General features: G+C 51.3%; 1 protein-coding gene across 1 annotated transcript in view; it reads right to left on the reverse strand.

Moving 5' to 3' along the window:
- ADAMTSL3 (ADAMTS like 3) overlaps positions 1-26,022 on the reverse strand; it is a 130,839-nt gene that overhangs the window by 52,208 nt on the left and 52,609 nt on the right. Inside the window, 8 exon segments of the mRNA XM_079764045.1 lie at positions 507-557; positions 2,871-3,009; positions 3,376-3,487; positions 7,152-7,309; positions 7,663-7,737; positions 19,180-19,306; positions 24,977-25,099; positions 25,101-25,214. Coding sequence (XP_079620171.1) covers positions 507-557; positions 2,871-3,009; positions 3,376-3,487; positions 7,152-7,309; positions 7,663-7,737; positions 19,180-19,306; positions 24,977-25,099; positions 25,101-25,214 — 899 coding nt within the window.

The following is a 26,022-nucleotide window of genomic DNA, read 5'->3' on the forward strand; positions in this document are numbered from 1 at the left end:
CTTGTTCCTAGGTAGCTGACGGGCTGTGGGAGGGGCAGCAAGTGCTGCCGAAACAAGGGTTGAGTCATGAAATAGATTGGAAACTCGCAAGTGGGATCTGATGATAAAATAAAGCTTTGGCTGTCAGGCTGGGTCACTGCTTCCTCATCCAGGCACAGTGGTCCACCTGGCCCCAGCTGTATTCTCTTGTCTGTCTCCTTTCATCCTTCACCGCCCTCCTCAGGCTCACCCCTGGCCATGCTGGATGCGGTTCACTGAACGGTGTGGCTCAGTGGATAGAGCGACGACCTGCAGACTGAAGGGTCCTGGGTTCGATTCCCAGTCAAGGGCACATGCCCGGGTAGCAGGCTCGATCCCCAGTAGGAGGCGTGTAGGAGGCAGCCGATCCATGATTCTCTCTCATCCTTGATCTTTCTCTCTCTCTATCCCTCCCCCTCTCCCTTCCTCTCTGAAATCAATGAAAATATATATATACTTTTTTAAAAAAGAGTAAGGATGTCACTCACCGAGGGAGAGGCTGGAAGTGGTCGTACGGCATGATCTCCTTAAAGCCGTCGCTGCAAATGGAACCATGTGAGAGCATCAATCCTCAGCCAGCAGACACGTTTATTTTTTTAATTTTTATTTAAAAAAATTTTTTTAAAAATATATTTTATTGATTTTTTACAGAGAGGAAGAGAGAGGGATAGAGAGCTAGAAACATCGATGAGAGAGAAACATCGATCAGCTGCCTCTTGCACACCCCCTACTGGGGATGTGCCCGCAACCAAGGTACATGCCCTTGGCCGGAATCGAACCTGGGACCCTTCTGTCCGCAGGCTGATGCTCTATCCACTGAGCCACACCGGTTAGGGCAACAAACACATTTATTAATTTGATGAAGACAGATCTGACGTCCTGAATGCCGAATCTCTCTCAAAATGAAAGCTAAGTAGCCCCGGCTGGTGAGGCTCAGTGGGTGAGCGTTGACCTATGAACCAGGAGGTCACGGTTCGAATCCTGGTCAGGGCACATGCCCGGGTTGCGGGCTTGATCCCCAGTGTGGGGCGTGCAGGAGGCAGCCGATCTGTGATTCTCTCTCATCGTGATGGTTCTCTCTCTCTCTCTCTCTCTCTCTCTCTCTCTCTTTCCCTTCCTCTCTGAAATCAATAAAAATATATTTAAAAAATATATTGAAAGTCTAACAAGCATGTCAAACTCGTGGCCCACAGGGCGCATGCGGCCCACAATGAATATTTTTGCGGCCCAGCCAGTATAACAGTACATAAGGAACGTATTAACAAAAATTTGGTAACTTAATTTTTACAATATCCTGTTGTGCATAATTATTAATAACGAGCTACAGCGTTCGCTAATGACTGATGACCGTCACCGAGTTGCATTCACGTCCCTCACGCGCCTTACGCGCAGGCGCACCATCTCTCCCCACTGATACCGGCAGCGAACGTTCTAGCAGCCGATGGCCACGTCCTTCGTCTCGGACTGACCGGCTTGGTGTGCGCAACAGGAAATACCTCGCTTTCAGAGAACGAGAAAAATGAGTTTGTTTGCGTGACCCTTATTCATCTGTGCCGTGACTCAGGGTCTGGTGAGTCAATGTTCAAGAAAAAATATTAGCCCTAACCAGTTTGGCTCAGTGGATAGAGCGTTTGCCTGCGGACTAAACGGTCCCGGGTTCGATTCTAGCCAGGGGCACATGCCCAGGTTGCGGGCTTGATCCCCCTCAGTGGGGGACGTGCAGGAGGCAGCCAATCAAAGATTCCCTCTTATCTTTGATGTTTCTCTCTCTCTCTAGCTCTCTCCCTTCCTCTCTGAAACAAATAAAAATGTATTCTTTAAAAAAGATTAATTTTTATTAAAATACTCTATTATTTTATGTGAAGGATGACTCATTCATTTCAGCCCTTTGTAGTCAGCATGTCTCTATCGAGACAAACCTACGTGTCTATGAAAATGGGAGCTTTTGTTTTTTTTGCGGCCACATCCACGCAAACCTTGTTTATCTGGCCCGTGCTAGCCTCTGAGTGTGACGTGCTTGGACTAAATAGACCTCTATCTACATAAGACATTGAATTTACAGCGGAATAAAAACACAAAGTACAGCCCTGGCCGGTGTGGTTCAGTGGATAGAGCCTTGGCCTGCGGACCATCGGGTCCCGGGTTCGAATTCCGGTCAGGGCACAGGCCCGGGTCGAGGGCTCGAGGTGGCCGATCCATGATTCTCTCTCATAGTGGATGCTTCTCTCTCCCTCTCTCCCTCTCTGAAATCAATAGGAATATATAGTTTTTTTTAAAAAAAGAAGTATGGCCCTGACCAGTTTGGCTCAGTGGATAGAGCGTCAGCCTGCGGACTGAAAGGTCCCAGGTTCGATTCCGGTCAAGGGCATGTGCCTTGGTTGCAGGCACATCCCCAGTGGGGGGTGTGCAGGAGGCAGCTGATGGATGTTTCTCTCTCATCGATGTTTCTAACGCTCTATCCCTTTCCCTTCCTCTCTGTAAGAAATCAATAAAATGTATTTTTAAAAAATAAAATAAAAAATAAAAAAAGAGCCCTGACCGGTTTGGCTCAGTGGATAGAGCATCCGCCTGTGGACTGAAGGGTCCAGGGTTCGATTCCAGTCAAGGGCATGTACTTTGGTTGCGGGCACATCCCCAGTAGGGGGTGTGCAGGAGGCAGCTGATGGATGTTTCTCTCTCATTGATGTTTCTAGCTCTCTATCCCTCTCCCTTCCTCTCTGTAAAGAAATCAATAAAAATATTTTTAAAAAATAAATGAAAATAAAAATAAAAAAAGAAGTATGCATCTATCATTAAAGCAAACAAACAAACAAAAAAACCCTCAAAATGCGGAGAGCAGGCAGGGTGCCCACCTGGCGGGGCAGGGGTCCATGCCGCACTCCTTCAGCTTGGGTTTGGGCTTGACGTTCTCGGGGTAGTAGTGGCAGTAATGGTCGGGGACCACCCTCTTTAGGCGCGTGTCCACGCACTCGGCCGAGTTCAGCTGGTAACCTGCCGGGGGGGGCGGGGAGAAGGACAGTCTGAGAATTGCACCTGTTTCTTCTTACATGGCTGCCTTCTCACGCCCACACCCCATTCCCCCATCTCCCCTATTTAAGAAACTTAACTCAGGCCCGGCCGGCGTGGCTCTGTGGTTGAGCATCGGACGATGAACCAGGAAGTCAAGGTTGGTTCGATTCCCGGTCAGGGCACACGCCCGGGTCACGGGCTCGATCCCCAGTAGGGGGCGTGCATGAGGCAGCTGATCCATGATTCTCTCTCCTCACAGATGTTTCTCTCTCTCTCTCCCTTCCTCCCTCTAAAAGTTAATAAACACGTTAAAAAACAGAACAAACCTCCGTGAGCCCCGCGCCTCACCTCCGCCGCAGGTCGCGGTGCAGGGGAAGAAGTCGGTCTGCCGCCACTGATGGCTGATGGGCTGGTAGAAGAAGAACTGCACCGCGCTGTCCCTCGCCTCCGTGAGCCTGGCCTGGACGGAGAGACAGGGTCACGCCTCTGCGGGGAGGGTCACGCTCACGCGCTCCACACCGTACAGAACGCGGTGGATAGAGCGTCAGCCCGAAGACGGAAGGATCCCGGGTTCGATTCCAAGGTCAAGGGCATGTGCCTTGGTTGTGGGCACATCCCCAGTGGGGGGCGTGCAGGAGGCAGCTGATCGATGTTTCTCTCTCATCGATGTTTCTGACTCTGTATCCCTCTCCCTTCCTCTCTGTAAAAAATCAATAAGATATATATATTTTTAAAAATCAATGGGAAAATATCCTTGGGTGAGGATTAACAAAAAAGAAAAGAAAAGGGAAAGACATTTTCATACAATATGACTGAAACTTTAACCTTTTGCACTCGGATGTCGAGTGTGACTCGACACGGTTAGCATTAGAATAAAGGAATCGAGAAAAAAGCAAGCGAGTGCAAAGGGTTAAACATGAAAGAAACAACTGAAGAATATAGTAGGGGGCGTGCAGGAGGCAGCCGATCCATGATTCTCTCTTATCATGGATGTTTCTCTCTCTCTCTCCGTCTCCCTTCCTCTCTGAAATCAATAAAGATACACACACACACACACACACACACACACACACACACACACACACACAAGAGGCCCGATGCACAAAGATTCGTGCAAGAATGGGCCTTCCGTCCCCTGGCTGCCGACACCGCCTTCGCTCTGGCCCAGAGCCGCCTTTCCGCCTTCCCACACTGCCCAGAGGCACAGAGCAGCTGGGGTGGTGCAGAATGCCTGCGTTCCACCCCGGGCCACTAGGTGCCTGTGTATGGAAATTAACCCGCCATCTTTGTTGGGTTAATTTGCATACTCACTCCTGATTGGCTGGTGGGCGTCACGAAGGTACAGTCGATTTACATATTACTCTTTTATTAGATAGGATATATGTGTGTGTGTGTGTGTGTGTGTGTGTGTGTGTGTGTGTATAAATATATATATATATTTTTAAGTAACCCATGAAGGAGGGTATTTCCTAGAAACCCACATTATTGGGACAAGCTTGTAAGCCTGGGACCAACATCAGATTTGTCCTGGCCCCTTCCCAGCATCTCCAATCCCACATCCGTAGAGAATGGCCGTGGGCCTGAACGTGACGCTGTTTATGCGTAAGGCAGACGGCGGCACACACACCCTCTCGGATCAATATGCATTTTTGAAAACCTCTTCCGTCAGGAGAGAGTGGAGGAAAAACAGAACTCACACACAGGGAGACAAGACAGTGGGACAGGCTGCAGAGAGGGATTCCAGCCCCGGCCCATGTGGCTCAGTGGACAGAGCGTCGGCCCGTGGACTGAAGGGTCCCAGGTTTGATTCCTGTCAAGGGCACGTACCTCGGCTCAGGCTCAATCTCCGGCCCTGGTGGGGGCACGTGCAGGAGGCAACGAGTCGATGTGTTATGCGTCTCCTCACATCAATGTTCCTCTCTCTCTCGGTCTCTCCCACTCCCTTCCATTCTCTCGCTTAAAATTAATGGGGGAAAATATCCTCGAGTGAGGATGAACCAAAAAATTAAAAGGTGTTCTATGAAGAGGTGACTACATCATTTGAGCAAGAAGGTATAATCTACTTTTTGGTTGTTTATTTTTGGTAAATCCTCACCCGAGGATATTTTTCCACTGACTTTTGGGGACACTGGGAGAGAGAGGGTGAGACAGAGAGAAACATCCATGGGAGAGAGACACACTGATGGGTTGCCTCCTGCACGCACCCCGACCAGGGCCCGGGTCGGGGAGGAGCCTGCAACCGAGGTACATGCCCCTGACTGGAATCGAACCCGGGACCTTTTGTCTGCAGGCCGATGCTCTATCCACTGAGCAACACCAGCCAGGGCTAAACTATTTTTTAAAATATGCAAGTGGAATATGCCTGTCTTCTTCTTCTTGAGGAATCATTTTCAGTTATTAGAATATTTTAAGTAAAACTAAGATCACTTCCCCAAAGCACCCATCCCCTCTAAAAATAACCACGGCTTTTTCAGTGTTTTCAATCTGGAGTGAATCCTTCCAAATCTTTTTTATTTTGATTTTTTAAAAAATATTTTTATTCATTTCAGAGAGGGAGGGAGAGGGAGAGAGAGAAACATCCATGATGAGAGAGAATCATGGATCGGCTGCCTCCTGCACTCCCCGCACTGGGGATTGAGGTCACAACCCGGGCATGTACCCTTGACCAGGAATCGAACTGTGACCTTCTGGTTCCTAGGTCGATGCTCAACCACTGAGCCATGCCAGCAGGGCCAAATTCTTTTTTAAAATGTATACATACATACACATACTTACGTGCATGACTATGTGCATGCCTGTATGAATACAGACACACTTGTAGAATTACACTGAGTGGCCAGATTATTATGATCTCTGAACGCATAATAATCTGGCCACTCAGTATATACATATTAGAGGCCCGGTGCATGAATTCGTGCATGGGTGGGGGCCGGCCAGCCTGGCCAGGGGGAGGGGACATGGGCGGTTGGCCGGCCTGCCTGCTGGTCGAACTCCTGGTCGAGGAGACAATTTGCATATTAGCCTTTTATTATATAGGACATACACTGAGTGGCCAGATTGTTATGCGTTCAGAGATCATCATCATCTGGCCACTCAGTGTATATAATACTGTCAACAATAAAGATTTAATTAAAAACAACAACAGTTGTGTGTGTGTGTGTGTGTGTGTGTGTGTGTGTGTGTTTACTACTTGAGAACCAGAACAGAAAACCCTAAGGCAAGTGAGAGAAGCGGAGAATGTATGCAGAACAAAACAGGGAGAAGGAAGAAAAAGACAGACGACAAGCATCCAGTGATTGCCATGGTAACAAGCAGGTGAGCTGTCACATCCCCCCACTCTTGCAAAGAAGCAGTGATGCTGAGCCGCGCGGCTCCGTGGTTGAGCGACAACCTATGAACCAGGAGGTCACGGTTCGATTCCTGCTCAGGGCACATGCCCCGGTTGTGGGCTCCATCCCCAGTGTGGGGCGTGCAGGAGGCAGCCAATCCATGATTCTCTCTCATCACGGATGTTTCTATCTCTCACTCCCTCTCCCTTCCTCTCTGAACAATTGATAAAAATCTATTAAAAACAAAACGGGCCCTAACCGGTGTGGCTCAGTGGATAGAGCGTCGGCCTGCGGACTGAAGGGTCCCGGGTTCGATTCGAGTCAAAGGCATGTACCTTGGCTGCAGGCACATCCCCTGTGGGGGGTGTGCAGGAGGCAGCTGATCGATGTTTCTCTCTCATGGATGTTTCTAACTCTATCTCCCTCTCCCTTCCTCTGTAGAAAATCAATAAAATATATTTTTAAAAAAAAGGGAATCAATGGAAAAATATCCTCCGGTGAGGATTAACGAAAAATAAAAAACAAAATTCAGGATGCGTGGAGCTTCCGATGACCGCCCCCCTCACACACACACACACACACACACACACACACGCACACACGCACACACGCACACACACACACACACACACGCACACACACACACGCACACACACACACACACACATACACACACATACACACACACACACACCACACACACACACCACACACACATACACACACACGCACGCACACACACGCACACACGCACACACACAGCCCGTCCCCCGTTCACGAAGAGGCGTGTCCCACCTTGAAGATGAAGTCGGCCGTCAGGGGCCCGGGAATCCTGAAGGCCTGCCGGTCGGGGCCCCTCTGAAACTCCACGGTCGTGTTTTCTACGACGAAGACGCCGGGGCTGTGAAAGCTGTGCTCCCCTCTGCTCCCTTGAAGGGTTTTGGATTCGATAACTACCATTGGGAAAGGAAGTTGAAATGAGAGAGAACAAGGGGCCGTGTGCTGAGCTGAGCCGCTCAGGGGAGGCCTCGGGGCGGCCTTGCACACTCAGAGACCTCTCTGAAATCAATAATAAAATAAAAAAAAACTTTTTTAAAAGAACGATTATTCTTAGTAGTAGAGGCCCGATGCACGAAATTTGTGCAAGGGGCTCGGCCCTCGCAGCCCCAGCTTCGCCCGGAAGGTCGTCCGGAAGGACGCCCGGAAGGACGGCCGGTCTAATTAGCATATTGCGCTTTTGTTATTATAGAAGATGATTTTTTGCTGAACAAACTTTCAGGAAACGGTAAGAAAATGCCCTACTTACAGAGGTGCGCAGGTCCCTTCCCGGTGATTCTCACACTCCGACTGCCCAGGGGCACGGCGATCACGTTCTCCTCCCCTAGGAGAGGGCACAGGTCAAGGGTCGGCAAACGTGGGCAAGTCAATCAAACCTGGGGGCGGGGGGCAAAGCATTCCCAACACACTGTGGTCGGATCATGAGAATTCTTGTTTCCCCCCATTCTAAGGCTTGTGGCCAAACATGAGAATTCTTTAAAACGCTATTAGCATGCCCTGGCCGGTTTGGCTCAGTGGATAGAGCGTCAGCCTGCCGACTGAAGGGTCCCAGGTTCAATTCCGGTCAAGGGCATGTACCTTGGTTGCGGGCACATCCCCAATAGGAGGTGTGCAGGAGGCAGCTGATTGATGCTTCTCTCTCATCGATGTTTCTAACTCTCTATCCCTCTCCCTTCCTCTCTGTAAAAAATCAATAAAATATAAAACAAACAAACAAACAAACAAAAAACGCTATTAGCTTGGCCCCAGCTGGTTTGGCTCAGTGGATAGAGCGTCCGTCTGCGAACTAAGGGTCCCGGGTTCGATTCCAGTCAAGGTCACATGCCAGGGTTGCGGGCTCGGTCCCCAGGCGGGGGCGTGCAGGAGGCAGCTGGCCCATGATTCTCTCTCATCATGGATGTTTCCATCTCTCTCTCCCTCTCCCTTTCTCTCTGAAGTCAGTAAAAATATATTTTTTATAAAAGCTATTAGCTTGTAAGAACATGTGATCAGTCACTTCAAAATGCAATGGGTATTTAATTTTAAGGCGTGCCTTGAACATTTATAATAAAACTTTTTTTGTACGCATTCCACAGAAACTTACCTGGCCGCTGGGTAAAGCTATCAATAAAACGACTGGTTCACAATGTGTTAACTCTGTCATTTCTATGGACAGCCCAAAAGTCTTGGGAAAGCACCTACTGTGTACAAGGCATATTAGTAACACACCTGTCATTTCATTTAAGACCTTTTTTATTTCTTTATAATATACTAGAGGCCCGGTGCACGAAATTTGTGCACTGGGGTGGGGGGGACAATGTCCCTCAGCCCAGCCTGTACCCTCTCCAATCTGGGACCCCTTGGGGGATGTCTGACTGCCAGTTTAGGCCCGATCCCCTAAACGTCAGTTGGACATTCCTCTCACAATCTGGGACTGCTGGCTCCCAACCTTTCGCCTGCCTGCCTGCCTGATCACCCCCTAACCACTCCCTTGTCAGCCTTATCAATGCCCAACTGCTCCCCTGCTGGCCTGATCGCCCACAACTGCCCTTCCCTGCCAGTCATCTTGTGGCAGCCATTTTGTGATCACATGGGGGCAGCCATCTTGTGCGAGGGCATGATGGTCAATTTTCATATTATCTCTTTATTATATAGGACTAGAGGCCCAGTGCACGAATTCGTGCACCAGTGGGTTCCCTTGGCCTGGCCTGCGGGATCGGGTCGAAACTGGCTCTCTGACATCCCCTGAGGGGTCCCAGATTGCAAGAGGGCTCAGGCCAGGCCAAGAGATCCCACCAATGCACAATTTGGGCCAGAAAAGGACATGGGAGGTTGGCCAGCTGGGGAGGGACCGCGGGAGGGCTCCAGGGTGTGTCTGGCCCATCTTGCTCAGTCTCAATTGGCCGGACCCCAGCAGCAAGCTAACCTACCAGTTGGAGCATCTGATGGTGGTGGTGGTGATGGTGGTGGTGGTGATGATGGTGGTAATGGTGGCACTGTTGTTGGTGATGGTGATGGTAGTGATGCTGGTGGTGGTGGTGATGATGGTGGTGGTGATGGTGGTGGTTGTGGTGATGTTGGTGTTGGTGGGGTGATGATAATGGTGTTGGTGTAGGTGGTGGTGGTGGTGGTAGTGATGGTGGTGATGATGGTGGTGGTGATGGTGATGGTGGTGGCTATGGCGGTGATGGTGGTGGTGTTGGTGGGGTGATGATAATGGTGTTGGTGTTGGTGGTAATGGTGGTGGTAGTGATGGTGGTGATGGTGATGATGGTGGTGATGGTGATGGTGGTGGTGATGATGTTGATGGTGGTGGTGATGGTGGTGGTAATGGTGGTGTTGGTGGTGTTGGTGGTGATGTTGGTGTTGGTGTTGGTGGAGTGATGATAATGGTGTTGGTGTTGGTGTTGATGGTGATGATGTTGATGGTGGTGATGATGGTGGTGGTGATGGTGGTGGTGATGGTGGTGGTGATGGTGTTGGTGGGGTGATGATAATGGTGTTGGTGTTGGTGGTGATGGTGGTGGTGGTAGTGATGGTGATGATGTTGATGGTGGTGATGATGTTGATGGTGGTGATGGTGGTGGTGATGGTGGTGGTGGTGGTGATGGCGGTGATGTTGGTGTTGGTGGGGTGATGATAATGGTGTTGGTGTTGGTGGTGTTGGTGGTGGTGGTAGTGATGGTGGTGATGGTGATGGTGGTGGTGATGGTGGTGGTGATGGTGTTGGTGGGGTGATGATAATGGTGTTGGTGTTGGTGGTGATGGTGGTGGTAGTGATGGTGGTGATGATGGTGGTGGTAATGGTGGTGGTGATGGTGTTGGTGTTGGTGGGGTGATGATAATGGTGTTGTTGTTGTTGTTGGTGGTGGTGGTGATGGTGGTGGTGGTGGTGATGGCGGTGATGATGGTGGTGGTGATGGTGGTGGTGATGGTGTTGGTGTTGGTGGGGTGATGATAATGGTGTTGGTGTTGGTGTAGGTGGTGGTGGTAGTGATGGTGGTGATGATGTTGGTGGTGGTGGTGATGGTGGTGGTGGTGGTGGTGATGGCGGTGATGTTGATGTTGGTGTTGGTGTAGTGATGATAATGGTGTTGGTGTTGGTGGTGATGGTGGTGGTAGTGATGGTGGTGGTGATGGTGTTGTTGGTGGGGTGATGATAATGGTGTTGGTGGTGGTGGTGGTGGTGTTGGTGGGGTGATGATAATGGTGTTGGTGGTGTTGGTGGTGGTGGTAGCGATGGTGGTGATGATGGTGATGGTGGTGGCGCAGGTGGTAACTGGTTCCTGCTGAACACTTGCATTGTTTGGCGCTCTTCCAAAATTTTTAAAATGACATTTGGGGTACGAGATCCTTGACACTCTCAACCACTGGGCCACCTTCCAGGGCTCCAGCTCGCCGCCCTTTAACGCCATTTGCCCATTTGATAAACTACCAGTGACAGGCAGTGTGGGATAGTGGGTAAGATCACAGCCTGTGGTGCCAGGCAACCTGGGTGGGACTATCAACTCTGCCACTCACAACTGCTGTGTGACCTCGGGCACGTGTCCTACCTTCTCTGTGCCTCTCATGTCTATGAGATCAGGATGACAAGAATATTTGTGTCAAGGGGTTGTAGAGAGGATCCAATGAGGTCTTGATAAGAGTAAGTTATTAAAACCATGCTGAGCACTTAGTAGGCCCCCAGGCATGTTGCCACATAACGAGATAAATTACCTCATTCGGTCCAATAAAAACCCAGCTCTACAATGGCGAAAACTGAAGTTGCCCCAGCAGGTGTGGCTCAGTGAATAGACTGTAGACCTGCAGAGCAAAGGGTCCCGGGTTCGATTCCAATCTAGGTTGCACATACCTCGGTTGCAGGCTCCTCCCTGGCCCCGGCCCTGGTCAGGATGCGTGCAGGAGGCAACCAATCGATGTGTCTCTCTCACATCAATATTTCTCTCTGTCTTTCCCTCTCTCGTCCACTCTCTCTAAAATCAATGGAAAAATATCCTCGGGGAAGGATTTTAAAAAAAAGAAAAGAAAACTGAAGTTGCCCGGCTGGTGTGGCTCAGTGGTAGAGCATCGACCTATGAACCAGGAGGTCACGGTTCGATTCCCGACCAGGGCACATGCCCGGGTTGCGGGCTCAATCCCCAGTGTGGGGCGTGCAGGAGGCAGCCGATCCGTGATCCTCTCTCATCATGGATGCTTCTATCTCTCCCTCTCCCTTCCTCTCTTTTTTTAAATTAAAAAATAAAAAAAAAGACAGAAGTTTTCCAAGTTTAAATGACTTGCTTAAGTTCAGAGTTCCAAATCTGTGGAGATGGCATCAGAACCAACATCCACACTCTTAACCCTTCGACTGTGAGACCCCGTTTTAACTGTGTTAATTCCAACACGTATGTTCGTTACAGGCGTTCCCGGCCTGGGATGCACTTGCTGGATTCCGCAATCGCCGGGCTGACCGGAGGGCCCCGGAAGGCTGATTCTGCTCATCTCCCTCCCACACACAAAGCTCAAGACCAGCTGGTCCGACATAGTTTTCCCATGTCTCATTTCCTGCCGCCGATCCCAGCTCCGCTAAGTAGCGAGATGTCCAGGAAATGAGATGTCCGCACCATATTAAGCCAATCAATAAACATTAGCTCGGGGCCAGAAGCCCTGTCATTTATATCAGCTGATTGATCCTATATAATAAAAGCCTGAGATGCAAAGTGTCTGGTCGTCTGTTCAACCAATCAAAGTGTAATATGCTAATGAAATGCTAAGGCAGCTCAACTGCTCGCTAGGACGTGCACTGACTACCAGGGGGCAGGCGCTGGGACCAGTAGGTTAGCTTGCTGCTGGGGGGTCTGGCTGATCAGAGCTGAGTGAGACAGGCTGGATTTGCCCTGGAGCCCTCCCGCGGCCCCTCCCCCCAGCCGGCCCACCCCATGGGTTCCCATAGGGTAGGCCAGCCGGATCCCACCTGTGCACAAATTCGTGCACTGGGCCTCTAGTTTTCTTTCTCTTTTAAAAAATATACTTTACTGATTTTTTACAGAGAGGAAGGGAGAGGGATAGAGAGATAGAAACATCGATGAGAGAGAAGCATCGATCAGCTGCCTCCTGTACACCTCTTACTGGGGATGTGCCCGCAACCAAGGCATATGCCCTTGACCGGAATCGAACCTGGGACCCTTCAGTCCGCAGGTCGACACTCTATCCACTGGGCCAAACCGGTTAGGGGTGGGTTTTTAAAAAATATATATTTTTAAAAATTAATTTCAGAGACGAAGGGAGAGGGAGAAAGAGATGGAAACATCAATGATGAGAGAAAATCATGGATCAGCTGCCTCCTGCACGCCCCCTACTGGGGATTGAACCCAAAACCCAGGCACGTGCCCTTGACCAGAATCGAACTTGGGACCTTTCAGTCCTCAGGCTGACACTCTATCCACTGAGCAACACCAGCTAGGGCTCCATTGATTCTTAGAATGAGTGGGGGGAGAGAGGGAGAGAGAGAGAGAGAGAGAGAGAGAAACACCGATGTGAGAGAGACCCATGGATGGGTTGCCTCCTGCACGTGCCCCAACGAGGGCCCGGGATCTGGTCTGTAACCAAGGTACATGCCCTTGACCGGAATCGAACCTGGGACCCTGCAGTCCGCAGGCCGGCGCTCTATCCACTGAGCCACACGGGCCAGGGCTGTTTTTAGAGGCGTTTTCCCAGCGGCCTCCAGTCCCCGGTTCCCACACCCAGAGCTGCTTGGGCCAGTAGCCGGCTCAGGCTCCCCGCCTCCCTCCGCACAGGAAACGCACGTGCTGTGTCTGAATGCATTTCTGACTTGCTCAGAGCAAAGGTCTTGGCTCCAGCTCTCCCACCTGGAACGTGCACCTCCCCTCGCCCCCCACAACCGCGATGGGGAGGATGGCCCCGGAGACACCTCGTGCATCGCCCCCGGGGCCTCTCCCTGCCGTGTCCCCACTCCAAGGAGTCACTGCCGCTGGACAGCTTGGCAAGGTGGGGACCTGGGCGCCTCGCGGACGGTGCACACCCGGGGGGAGGGGACGTGGCTGCCCTGGCCACATTTCTTTCACACGGAGGAGTGTGACTGCAGGAAAGGGCTTCCATATGGCTCCGGGGCAATCCAGCCAAGACCGGCCTGGGCGGGCCAGCGTCAGACAGCAACAGGCCTGAGGGGCTGGGATGGAGATTGAGGGCCAGGGCACCGTGTGTTTTCTGTTGTTTTAAAAAAATATTTTATTGACTTTTTTACAGAGAGGAAGGGAGAGGGAGAGAGAGTTAGAAACATCGATGAGAGAGAAACATCGATCAGCTGCCTCCTGCACACCTCCTACTGGGGATGTGCCCGCAACCAAGGCACATGCCCTTGACCGGAATCGAACCCGGGACCCTTCAGTCCGCAGGCCGACCCTCTGATGTTTGTTTTAATTAAAAAAAATTTTTTTTTGTGAATCCTCCCCTGAGGATATTTTCCCATTGGTTTGTAGGAAGAGTGGAAGGGAGGGGGAGAGACAGAGAGAAACATCGATGGGAGAGAGACACATCGATGAGTTGCCTCCTGCATGAGCCCCGGCCAGGGCCCAGGGCCGGGGAGGAGCCTGCCACCGAGGTACCACGTGCCCTTGACTGGAATCGAACCCAGGACCCTTCTGTTCCCAGGCCGGGTGCTCTATCCACTGAGCCACACCGGCCAGAGTTCCTACACTTCTTTTTTTTTTTAAATATACTTTTTTATTGATTGTTTAGAGAGGAAGGGAGAGGGAGAGAGAAATAGAAACATCAATGATGAGAGAGAACCATTGATTAGCTGCCTCCTGCACACACCCCCCGCCCCCACTGGGGATGTGCCCGCAACCAAGGTACATGACCTCAAATGGAATTGAACCCAGGACCCTGCAGTCCACAGCCCACGCTCTGTCCACTGAGCCACACCGGCCAGGGCTCCCACACTTCTGAAACCCAAGGCTCACTGCAGCTCTGACCTGCTGTGGGCGTGCACCCCTCCTCCTGTCTCGGAGAACCGCCCCCTCTGTATCCCCGCCTTCTGTTCGCTCGTCACCCCACAGCGACCAGGCTGGGGTTTCAGCCTGAAATCCATCAGAACCACTGTCGCTAAGGCGGCCCGTGATCTCCCAACTGCCAGAGAAACGGGGGGCAGTACCCCGCCTGAGGGCTCAGGACGGCATCTACTGTGGCTTCCCATGCCTCCTTTTTCTTTCTCTTTCTTTCTTTTTTTTTTTTTTTTTTTTTTTGGTTAATCCTCATCCAAGGATATTTTCCCATTGGTTTTTAGAGAGAGTGGAAGGGAGGGGGAGAGACAGAGAGAAACATTGATGGGAGAGAGACACATCGATGGGTTGCCTCCTGCACGCGCCCCGACCAGGGCCCGGGCCGGGGAGGAGCCTGCAACCCAGGTACGTGCCCTTGACCAGGAATCGAACCCGGGACCCTTGGGTCCGCAGGCCGATGCTCTATCCACTGAGCCACACCAGCCAGGGCTCTGCCTCCTTTTTGGAATTACTTCTTCCTTTCGCCTCCGTGACTCCTTTCTTGCTATAATCAACATCTGATGGCCCCTCGAGGCAGAGGTCAGCGGACTATAACCCGCGGGCCAGGTGCAGCCTGCAGCCCAACTTGTAAATAAAGTTTTATTGGAACACAGCCGTGCCGTTGGTTCACAGGTAACCTGTGGGTGCTTCAGCACCGCAATGGGAGGGCTGAGTGGGTGACAGAGCCCTGTCCCCCTTCTCCCCCCCAGAGCCCTTATACATGTACTAGAGGCCCGGTGCACAAAATTCATGCACGGGGGCGGGGGTTGTCCTTCAACCAGGCCTGCACCCTCTCCAATCCGGGATCCCTCTCACAATCTGGGACTGCTGGATCCTAACTTCTCGCCTGCCTGCCTGCCTGCCTGATTGCCCCCTGACTGCTCCCCTGCCAGCCCGATCGCCCCCTGACTGCCATCCCCTGCCTGCCTGATTGCCCCCTGATTGCCATCCCCTGCCAGCCTGATTGCCCCCTGACTGCCATCCCCTGCCAGCCTGATCGCCCCCTGACTGCTCCCCTGCCAGCCCGATCGCCCCCTGACTGCCATCCCCTGCCTGCCTGATTGCCCCCTGACTGCTCCCCTGCCAGCCTGATTGTCCCCCGACTGCCATCCCCTGCCGGCCTGATCGCCCCCAACTGCCATCCCCTGCCGGCCTGATTGCCCCCTGACTGCCATCTCCTGCCAGCCTGATTGCCCCCTGACTGCTCCCCTGCCAGCCCGATCGCCCCCTGACTGCCATCCCCTGCCAGCCTGATTGTCCCCCAACTGCCATCCCCTGCCAGCCTGATTGCCCCCTGACTGCTCCCCTGCCAGCCTGATTGCCCCCTGACTGCCATCCCCTGCCAGCCTGATTGCCCCCTGACTGCTCCCCTGCCAGCCTGATTGCCCCCTGACTGCTCCCCTGCCAGCCTGATTGCCCCCTGACTGCCATCCCCTGCCAGCCTGATTGCCCCCTGACTGCTCCCCTGCCAGCCTGATTGCCCCCTGACTGCCATCCCCTGCCAGCCTGATTGCCCCCTGACTGCTCCCCTGCCAGCCTGATTGCCCCCTGACTGCCATCTCCTGCCAGCCCGATCGCCCCCTGACTGCCATCCCCTGCCAGCCTGATTGCCCCCTGACTGCCATCTCCTGCCAGCCCGATCGCCCCCTGACTGCCATCCCCTGCCAGCCTGATTGCCCCCTGACTGCCATCCCCTGCCAGCCCGATCGCCCCCTGACTGCCATCCCCTGCCAGCCCGATCGCCCCCTGACTGCCATCTCCTGCCAGCCTGATTGCACCCTGCCATCCCCTGCCAGCCTGATTGCCCCCCAACTGCCATCCCCTGCCAGCCTGATTGCCCCCTGCCTGTCCTCCCCTGCCGGCCCGATCACCCCCTGACTGCTCTCCCCTGTTGGCCTGATCGCCCCTCACCACCTCTGCCTCAGCCCCTGCCACTGTGGCTTTGTCCGGAAGGATGTCCTGAAGATGTCTGGTCTAATGAGCCTATTACCCTTTTATTAGTATAGATACCTGGTCCTTTACAGAAAAGCGTACTGACCCCCAAATGCAAGCCCTTTTTAAAAGGCAGGTATTACCGAAATGAAAAGAGGGACATGTCTGAATGTATAAAGTTTAGAAAGCATTCGTTCTAAAAGCACAAGCAATATTTCACGTCCCACGACAAGCCAAGAGCAGCATTGGAAATAGGTATAACAGATCAGCATTTGTGAAACAGTCACTCTTCACAACGGTGAGGAAAACGTCCCCATGGGAAAATGCCTAAGTGGAAAATTAAAGTGGAGGAATGAGGACAAAAAGCAACAGAATGAAATAAAATGTAGGAAGGAGCAACAATGACAATATTTTTACCTTGTTAGCAATCAAAGGGAGGCAAATAAAAGAAATGATGATTTTATGGTTTACCGAAAAAGTTGGCAAATATTTAAAAACTAGTAGCCCAGTGCACGAAATTCATGCATGGGGGGGGGGTTGTCTCTCAGCCCAGCCTGCACCCTCTCCAATCTGGGACCCATTGGGGGATGTCCAACTGCTGGGATCAGGCCTAAACCGGTAGCCGGACATCCCTCTCGCAATCTGGGACTGCTGGCTCCTAACAGCTCGCCTGCCTGCCTGCCTGATCGTCTTTAACCACTCTGCCTGCTGGTTGATTGCCCCCTAACTGCCCTCCCCTGCCGGCCCAATTGCCAACAACTGACCTCCCCAGCCATCCTGATCCCCCCTAACTTCCCTCCCCTGCTGGCCTAATTGCCCCTAACCCCCACCACCGTGGCTTTGTCCAGAAGGACCTCCGGAAGATGTCTGATCTAATTAGCATATTACCCTTTCATTAGTATGATAAGGCACGTGAAAATGTGGGCCCAGAATTAAACAAAACTTTCAAGTAACTTCTGGTTGTTGTATAATGGGAGAATATAAAATTGAAAACACATGTTTTCCAAAATTTAGCAAAATGAACTCCTCTAATACAATATCATTAAGTCGCTGGCAAGTTATTGGGTGGCATCCAACTCCTACAAAAGTTTCTCATTGTGAATTTTAGAATATCCCACTTTTATAAACCCACTATTCTGTCATTGGAAAAATATTGCCATTCCAAGGAATTCCTGTTACTCTAATTTTAAGAAGTCAAAATAACAAAACGAATACATTTTCTAAGGTTAACATAATTCAAGTGCAGTGGTCCTGAGGACAACACATCCTATATAATAAAAGAGAAACATGTAAACTGACCGTACTTCTGCTACGCTCACCAGCCAATCAGAAGTGAGTATGCAAATTAACCCGCCAAAGATGGTGGGTTAATTTGCATACACAGGCGTCTGGGTGGAGAGCAGAGCAGGAGGCCATGGGACAGAGACAGAGCAGGAAGGGAACACCAAGAGCGCAGGGAGCACCAGGAATTCTGGGAATCATAGTTCTGGTGGCAGGCGGATTTCCTAGACCCGTGGTTGGCAAACTGCGGCTCGCGAGCCACATGCGGCTCTTTGGCCCCTTGAGTGTGGCTCTTCCACAACATACCACGGCCTGGGAGAGTCTATTTTGAAGAAGTGGCATTAGAAGAAGTTTAAGTATAAAAAATTTGGCTCTCAAAAGAAATTTCCATCGTCGTTGATATTTGGCTCTGTTGACTAATGAGTTTGCTCACCACGTTCCTAGACACTAGAGCAAAGTGGGTCTGAAGCAAGTGACTGTTGTGGTGGGGATAGAGGGAAAGCAAAGGTGAGAGACATAAGTAAAGTCAGAGTGTCGAGGAAAAATTAAAGGGAAGATAAAACTTCCAGGAAATCTCCACCAATGAAAGCAAAGCAAAAAAAAAAAAAAGCCTCTGTTATTCTGTGAGCACCAAACCAAATGGGGTTGGGATCTCAGACAATTTGCTCATATGATTGCAAAGACAGACAGAAACTCCCGGATTGGGGAGGACTCCCCTGATGGCTCCCAGATTGGAGAGGGTGCAGGTCGGGCTGAGGGTCTGTTGGAAACCGATCATTATCCCACTAATAGAGAGGTGTGGACAGGGAACCCGGAAAGCTGGTCAACCTTGAAGCTCTGAAAGGTCAGAGCCAACCACCCACTGTCTAGTTGAGACAATGGTCGCTAAAGCAACTTCCACCTTTTAGTCTTTTTAAAATATATATATTTTATTGATTTTTTACAGAGAGGAAGGGAGAGAGATAGAGAGCTAGAAACATCGATAGGAGAGAAACATTGATCAGCTGCCTCCCGCACCCCCCCCCCCCCCAACTGGGGATGTGCCCGCAACCAAGGCACATGCCCCTGACCGGAATTGAACCCGGGACCCTTCAGTCCGCAGGCCGACGCCCCATCCACTGAGCCAAACCGGTTTCGGCCACCTTTTAATCTTATGTAAATCCTTGCTGATTGGCTGTTATTGGAATTGCCTGCCTAAAGGCTATAGGTGTATCCCACAATCTGAATAAAAGGGATCGCAAGGCGAGAGCGGGGTGGAGTCCTCTCTTGGGCTTCCGCCTGACCCCCAATTAATTCCCAAATTAATACTTTTCTTCTAGTCTCTTTCATTTGTGTGCGGCCTCCTTCCGAACCCGAACCCTGAACCTGAACCCTGAACCACACGGGACGTGAAAGGGGTTCCCACAGGGACCCACCTCCCCTGGGCACGAATCTTCGTGCACCAGGCCCCTCGCCATTTCATGAAACCAAATCTACCTGCGGGAAGGCCAGCACATTTCGTTTGAAGGTAACGCCGTGTTGGGGGTGACACCTACTTTTCTCGGGCGACACGTGTAACTTGGTTTGTCCCCGCACCAGCCTGCAGGTGGAGCCGTTGCCCGCGCACACCCCGCAGTTGTCCTCCGTGGCGCGACTCCCCAGCTGCCGGTCACAGCCCACCGCCTGCGACAGAGCAGGGGTCAGAGCCGTGAGAACACGGGAGGTGGAATGCGATGGCTTTCGTATTAACGGGGTTATCCTTCTCCTTTTTTTTTCCCCCTTTAAAATATCTACACTAAATAAAAGAGGAAGATGCAAATTGACCGTACCTTCACGACACCCACCAGCCCATCAGGATTGAGTATGCAAATTAACCCAACAAAGACGGCAGGTTAATTTGCATACACAGGCACCGAGTGGCCGGGGGCAGGACGCTTGCATCATCACCATGGCAACGACACAGGCGTTCCACACCGCCCCAGCCGATCCGGGCCTCTGGGCAGTGTGGGAAGGCAGAAAGGTGGCTCGGGCCAGAGCAAAAGCGGTGCCGGCAGCCAGGGGAAGGAAGGCCCATTCTGGCACGAATCTTCGTGCATCAGGCCTCTAATATATATATATATTTTTATTGATTTCAAAGAGGAAGGGAAAGAGAGAGAAACATCAATGAGGAGAGAGAATCATGGATCGGCTGCCTCCTGCACGCCCCACACTGGGGATCAAGCCCGCAACCCAGGCATGTGCCCTGACCGGGAATCAAACCGTGACCTCCTGGTCTCCTGGTTCATAGGTTGATGCTCAACCACGGAGCCACACCAGCCGGGCAGGGGATATTTTGAGATTCCTACGGGGCAGTCAGGGGGAAGTGTTACACTTGCTCTGTGAATTTCCCGCTGGTGAGAGGGACAGGTTTAAGCCTCCTTGAATGCCCTCTGCCAACGTCTGGCAGATCAGAGGTGTCGGGCAGGAAAACTCAGCCATGGGCCTGAGGGTCTCTGGGTGAGAACCTCGGAGAAGAGATCCAATTATTTTGATGGGTAGCTGGATCCAATGACGTTTAGGATCCTTCCATCCTGATGATATGGTTGTTTTTTGTTTGTTTGTTTTGTTTTTAAATATATTTTATTGATTTTTTTTACAGCGAGGAAGGGAGAGGGATAGAGAGTTAGAAACATCGATGGGAGAGAAACATCGATCAGCTGCCTCCTGCATGCCCCCCACTGGGGATGTGCCCGCAACCAAGGTGCATGCCCTTGACCGGAATCGAACCTGGGACCCTTCAGTCCGCAGGCCGATGCTCTATCCACTGAGCCACACCGGTTAGGGCCTGATGATATGGTTTTATAAAGAGAGTAGTAAAATATTAGTAGCAATCCTTGATTTTCATTGATTGCTTGCCATGTGCCAGGCATTGGGCCAACCACATTATAAAGACATTATTTCGTTTAATCTTTCCATCAACCTTATAATATACTTGATGTCTTTTATCTCTGTGTGTGTGTGTGTGTGTGTGTGTGTGTGTGTTTAAAGTACATTTTTATTTATTTCAGAGAGGAAGGGTGAGGGAGAGAGAGACAGAAACATCAGTGATGAGAGAGAATCACGGATCGGCTGCCTCCTGCACGCCCCCCACGGGGGATCGAGCCGGCAACCTGGGCATGTGCCCTGAGCGGAAATCGAACCCTGACCTCCTGGTTCCTAGGTCAATGCTCAACCATTGAGCCACACCAGCCACGCCCTTTTATCTGTTTTTATAAATAAAGCATCCGAATGTTACTGAGATTAAACAACTTTCAGACATTACACAGCTAGTGGATCATGTCAGTAATGGTTTTATTTATTTTTATTTAATTAATTATTTTTTTTTAGTTTTATTTTTTCCTTTACAGGCAAACCTTGCTTTATTTCAGTAAAGGTTTTAGGAACCCAGGTCACCTGAGACGAACAAACATCTCAACACCATTCTACACCTTCCTCCCCTTTCGTATCAGCATCAGCGGATGATGAAGAACCCAGTTACAACCCTGGCTGGTGTGGCTCAGTGGCTAGAGCGTCGGCCCGCGGACCGAAGGGTCCCGTGTTCGAGTCCAGTCAAGGGCACGTCCCTTGGTTGCAGGGTGTCAGGGTATGTGCAGGAGGCAACCCATCGATGTGTCTCTCTCAAGTCGATGCTTCTCTCTGTCTCTCCCCCTCCCTTCCACACTCCCTAAAAATCAAGGGGAAAATATCCTCAGGTGAGGATTAACAACAACAAAAAAACCCCACAGAAAAGCAAAAATGGATTCAGAGACAGAGAAGCATCCATCAGACGCTCAAACCTCAGAGGGAAGGCAGGGGAGGGTGGGGGGAAGGAGGAGAGATCAACCAAAGGACTTGTGTGCATGCACATGAGCCTAACCAATGGACACAGACACCAGGGGGGTGAGGGCATATACGGGAGTGCGATGGGGGAGGGGGGGCCATGGGGGGATATGGACACATATGTAATATCTTAATCAATAAAAAAAAATCAATTAAGCCATAACCGGTTTGGCTCAGTGGATAGAGAGTTGGCCTGCGGACTGAAAGGGTCCCAGGTTCGATTCCGGTCAAGGGCATGTACCTTGGTTGCGGGCACATCCCCAGTGGGGGGTGTGTGGGAGGCAGCTGGTCGATGTTTCTCTCTCATCGATGCGTCTAACCCTTTATCCCTCTCCCTTCCTCTCTGTAAAAAAAAATCAATAAAATATATATATATATATATATTTTTTAAAAATCAATTAAAACCAAACAAAACAGCCCTAGCTGGCTTGGCTCAGTGGATAGAGCATCGGCCTGCGGACTGTAAGGGTCCCGGGTTCGATTCCCGGTCAGGGCACATGCCCGGGTTGTGGCTCGATCCCCAGTGGGGGCCGTGCAGGAGGCAGCCGATCCATGATTCTCTCTCATCGTGGGTGTTTCTATCTCTCTCTCTCCTTCTCTCTTCCTCTCTGAAATCAATAAAGAAATAATAATAATAAAAAAAAAAGCAGCAAAAAGCCAGTCATCAGCGTACTATTTACAAGCACACATGGAACCACTTAAGAGTGATTGATTTTGGAAACACACTGGCAAGGTTGGGATTCGATCAATGAGTAACTTACATCCATGCAACTCTCTCCGGGGGGAGTGATATTCCATGATTAAATGACAGAGGCGCAGGCCCCAGGCCAAGGGCTGTCCTCACACGGCGGGGGGCGGGGGGGTGGGGGCGCAGGAGTGGGGGTGGGGGTGTCCCGAGCACTTTGCATTTCCTGAGAGCGAGCATCGCCCTCTCTCAGGACGCCCGGAAGGGCGTGGGTTTAGGAGCTCGGATGGGTTTATTTTCTGGAAGAGTGTTTAGGGCCTTGTAAGACCTAGGGCAGTGGGTCGGCAAACTCATCCGTCCACAGAGCCAAATACCAACAGGACAATGACTGAAATTTCTTTTGAGAGCCACATTTTTTAAACTTAAACTTCTTCTAACACCACTTCTTCAACATAGACTCGCCCAGGCCGTGGTGTTTTGTGGAAGAGCCACACTCCAGGGGCCAAAGAGCCGCATGTGGCTTGAGAGCCGTGGTTTGCCGACCAGGGGCCTAGGGCGATGGAACACCTCCCTGAGCGCCTCAGTTTGTTTCTTTCTAAAAAAAATATATAGTTTCATTGATATCAGAGAGGAAGGGAAAGGGAGAGAGAGAGAGAGAGAAACATCCATGATGAGAGAGAATCATGGTTCGGCTGCCTCCTGCACACCCCCCACTGGGGATCGAGCCTGCAACCCGGGCATGTGCCCTTGACCGGGAATCAAACCGTGACCTCCTGGTTCCTAGGTCGATGCCCAGCCACTGAGCCACACGGGCCGGGCATGACAACTGATTTTGATACGATGGTAATAGGGTAGATGGAATACTAGCCATTCATGATGTCAGTTTTTCTCCACCCAGAAGTCAAAGGAATGGAGGTGGAATCCTACCTGTCAAAGCCACCCCTAAGCTGTCCCCACAGCGCATCACAGGACCCTGAGGCCCCACCCCCTCCCAGCCCTGGGGGGTTGGTTCTGACTCAGCCCCACCCATCAGCGCTCCCCAAGCCCACTCTGAAAATCCACTTAGGATGCATGCACGCTGCCCTACCCGGTGTGGCTCAGTGGATAGAGCATCAGCCCGCAGACTCAAGGGTCCCAGGTTCAATTCCGGCCTCGATTTCCACCCCCCACCTCAAATAGGGAGCGTGCAGGAGGCAGCTGATCAATGATTCTATCGCTGATGTTTTTATCTCTCCATCTCTCTCCCTTGCTCTCTGAAATCAATGAATAAAATGTATTTTAAAAAAGGAAAAAAGAATATGGTTCCTTAAATATTAAGAAAAAAGAATGCATTCATACTAACTTTTCAGCAAATGAGTCACTGCCCCTGTAGACCCCAAACAATGAAGTTGTGTCAGCAAAACAATGAATGAAAAAGCTCAGAGAACAGCAACGTTAACCTTCCAAAGTGGTGGTTCTCAGAGTGGGGTCCCTGGACCTTATTAAATAGGCAAATTCTCAGTGGCTCAGTGTTGACCTGTGAACCAGGAGGTCAGGGTTCGATTCCTGGTCAGGGCACATGCCTGGGTTGGGGGCTTGATCCCCAGTAGGTGGCATGCAGGAGGCAGCTGATCCATGATTCTCTCTCATCATTGATGTTTCTCTCTCTCTCCCTCTCCCTTTATCTCCTAAATCAATAAAAATGTATTTAAAAAATAAAATAGCCCTGGCCTGTTTGGCTCAGTGGATACAGCATCTGGCTTTGGACTAAAGAGTCCTGGCTTCGATTCCAGTCAAGGGCACATGCCAGGGTTGCGGGTTCCATCCCCAGTGTGGGGCGTGCAGGAGGCAGCCCATCCATGATTCTCTCTCATTGATGTTTCTATCTCTCTCTCCCTCTCTCCCTTCCTCTCTGAAATCAATAAAAATATATAAAATAAATAAAACAAAAATTTAAAAATAAAAAATAAAATAAATGGAAAATATAAAATACTAGAGGCCCAGTGCACAAAATTTGTGCACTCGGGGGAGGGGTCCCTCAGCCCAGGGTGCACCCTCTCGCAGTCCGGGAGCCCTTGGGGGATGTCCAACTGATGGCTTAGGCCCGCTAAGCCATCCTTAGCACTACTGCGGAGGTGGGAGAGGCTCCTGCCACCACCGCTGCGCTCCCGGCAGTGAGCCTGGCTTCTGGCTGACTGGTGCTCCCCCTGTGGGAGTGCACTGACCACCAGGGGGCAGCTCCTGCCTTTAAGTGTCTGCCCCCTGGTGGTTAGTGCGTGTCATAGCAACCGGCCGTTCCGCCATTTGATTTGCATATTAGCCTTTTATTATATAGGATATTTTATTTTACATAAGTATAAAAATATATTTAAAAATGAAAACAACAACCACAACTTCAAAAAAGAACCCTGAACCCACCACTGTGGAATTGAATCCTTCTTTTTTTAAAAAAAAATATATTTTATTGATTTTTTTTACAGAGAGGAAGGGAGAGGGATAGAGAGTTAGAAACATCGATGAGAGAGAAACATCCATCAGCTGCCTCCTGCACACCCCCTATTGGGGATGTGCCCGCAACCAAGGTCCATGCCCTTGACCGGAATCGAACCTGGGACCCTTCAGTCCGCAGGCCGACGCTCTATCCACTGAGCCACACCGGTCAGGGATGGGATTGAATCCTTGAGTGAGGGTTAAAAAAAAAAAGTAAAGGAAAAAAAGATTCTCTTTCTTGGAAGTGGATGCCTACAGAGAGGGGGCGTGGTGCCTACAGAGAGGGGGCGTGGTGCCTACAGAGAGGGGGCGTGGTTTCTGGGGGAAGGGGCATGGCTGACCTGGCAGATGCCGCTGATGCACATGTCCAGGGAGTCGCTGTGGCAACGCGTCCCGTCCAGCACCTTGGGCGCCAGCTCCACCACCAGGGCCTGGCCCCGCGCGCGGCACTTGAGCGCGCAGGGGGGCGGCGGGGTCGTCGTACCGCGGCAGCCACTCGTAGTAGCGGCCCTGGTACTGCACGTCGTTGTAGGCGGAGCACTGCTGGGCCCGGAAGTCCTCGGCGTCCGGCGGGCAGTCCTGGTGGGAGAGGTCAAGGGTCACCCGTGACAGGGGCCCACGGAGGCTGGACACGTGGACCCCGCGTTCCCTGAGACCACACCATCCCCCTGCCTCTCTTCCCGGGAGCCACCGCCTTCCTTCTCAACATTCAAGGCGGAATCCTTAGCCCCAGCCAGTGCGGCTCAGTGGGTAGAGCGTCGGCCTGCAGACGGAAGGGTCCTGGGTTCGATTCCGGTCAAGGGCACGTACCTCGGTGGCAGGCTCACTCCCTGGCCTGGTTGCGGATGGTGCAGGAGGCAACGCATCCATGTGTCTCTCTCATCAATGTTTCTCTCTGTCTCTCCCTCTCTCTCCCACTCTTCCTAGAAATCAATGGGAAAATATCCTCGGGTGAGGATTAAAAATAAATAAAAGAAGGGGGACATATATATAGTGGGCTACTGCTCAGCTGAGAAAAAATGATGAAATAGCCCTGACTGGTTTGGCTCAGTGGATAGAGCCTCGGCCTGCGGACTGAAGGGTCCTGGGTTCGATTCCGGTCAAGGGCATGGACCTTGGTTGCGGGCACATCCCCAGTAGGGGGCGTGCAGGAGGCAGCTGATTGATGTTTCTCTCTCATCGATGTTTCTAACTCTCTACCCCTCTCCCTTCCTCTCTGTAAGAAATCAATAAAAAGTATATTTTTAAAAAATGACGAAATATTGCCATTTTTCTCAACAGGGAAGGATCTTGTGCAATAAGGCAGGTGGAGGACAAAAAAAAATGCATGATTTCACTCCGATGTGGGATATAAAACAGAACGAGGACAAACACACACACATATCCA

The sequence above is a fragment of the Cnephaeus nilssonii genome (genome assembly GCF_951640355.1).
Source record: "Cnephaeus nilssonii genome assembly, chromosome: 24".
In the NCBI taxonomy this organism is placed as follows: Eukaryota; Metazoa; Chordata; class Mammalia; order Chiroptera; family Vespertilionidae; genus Cnephaeus; species Cnephaeus nilssonii.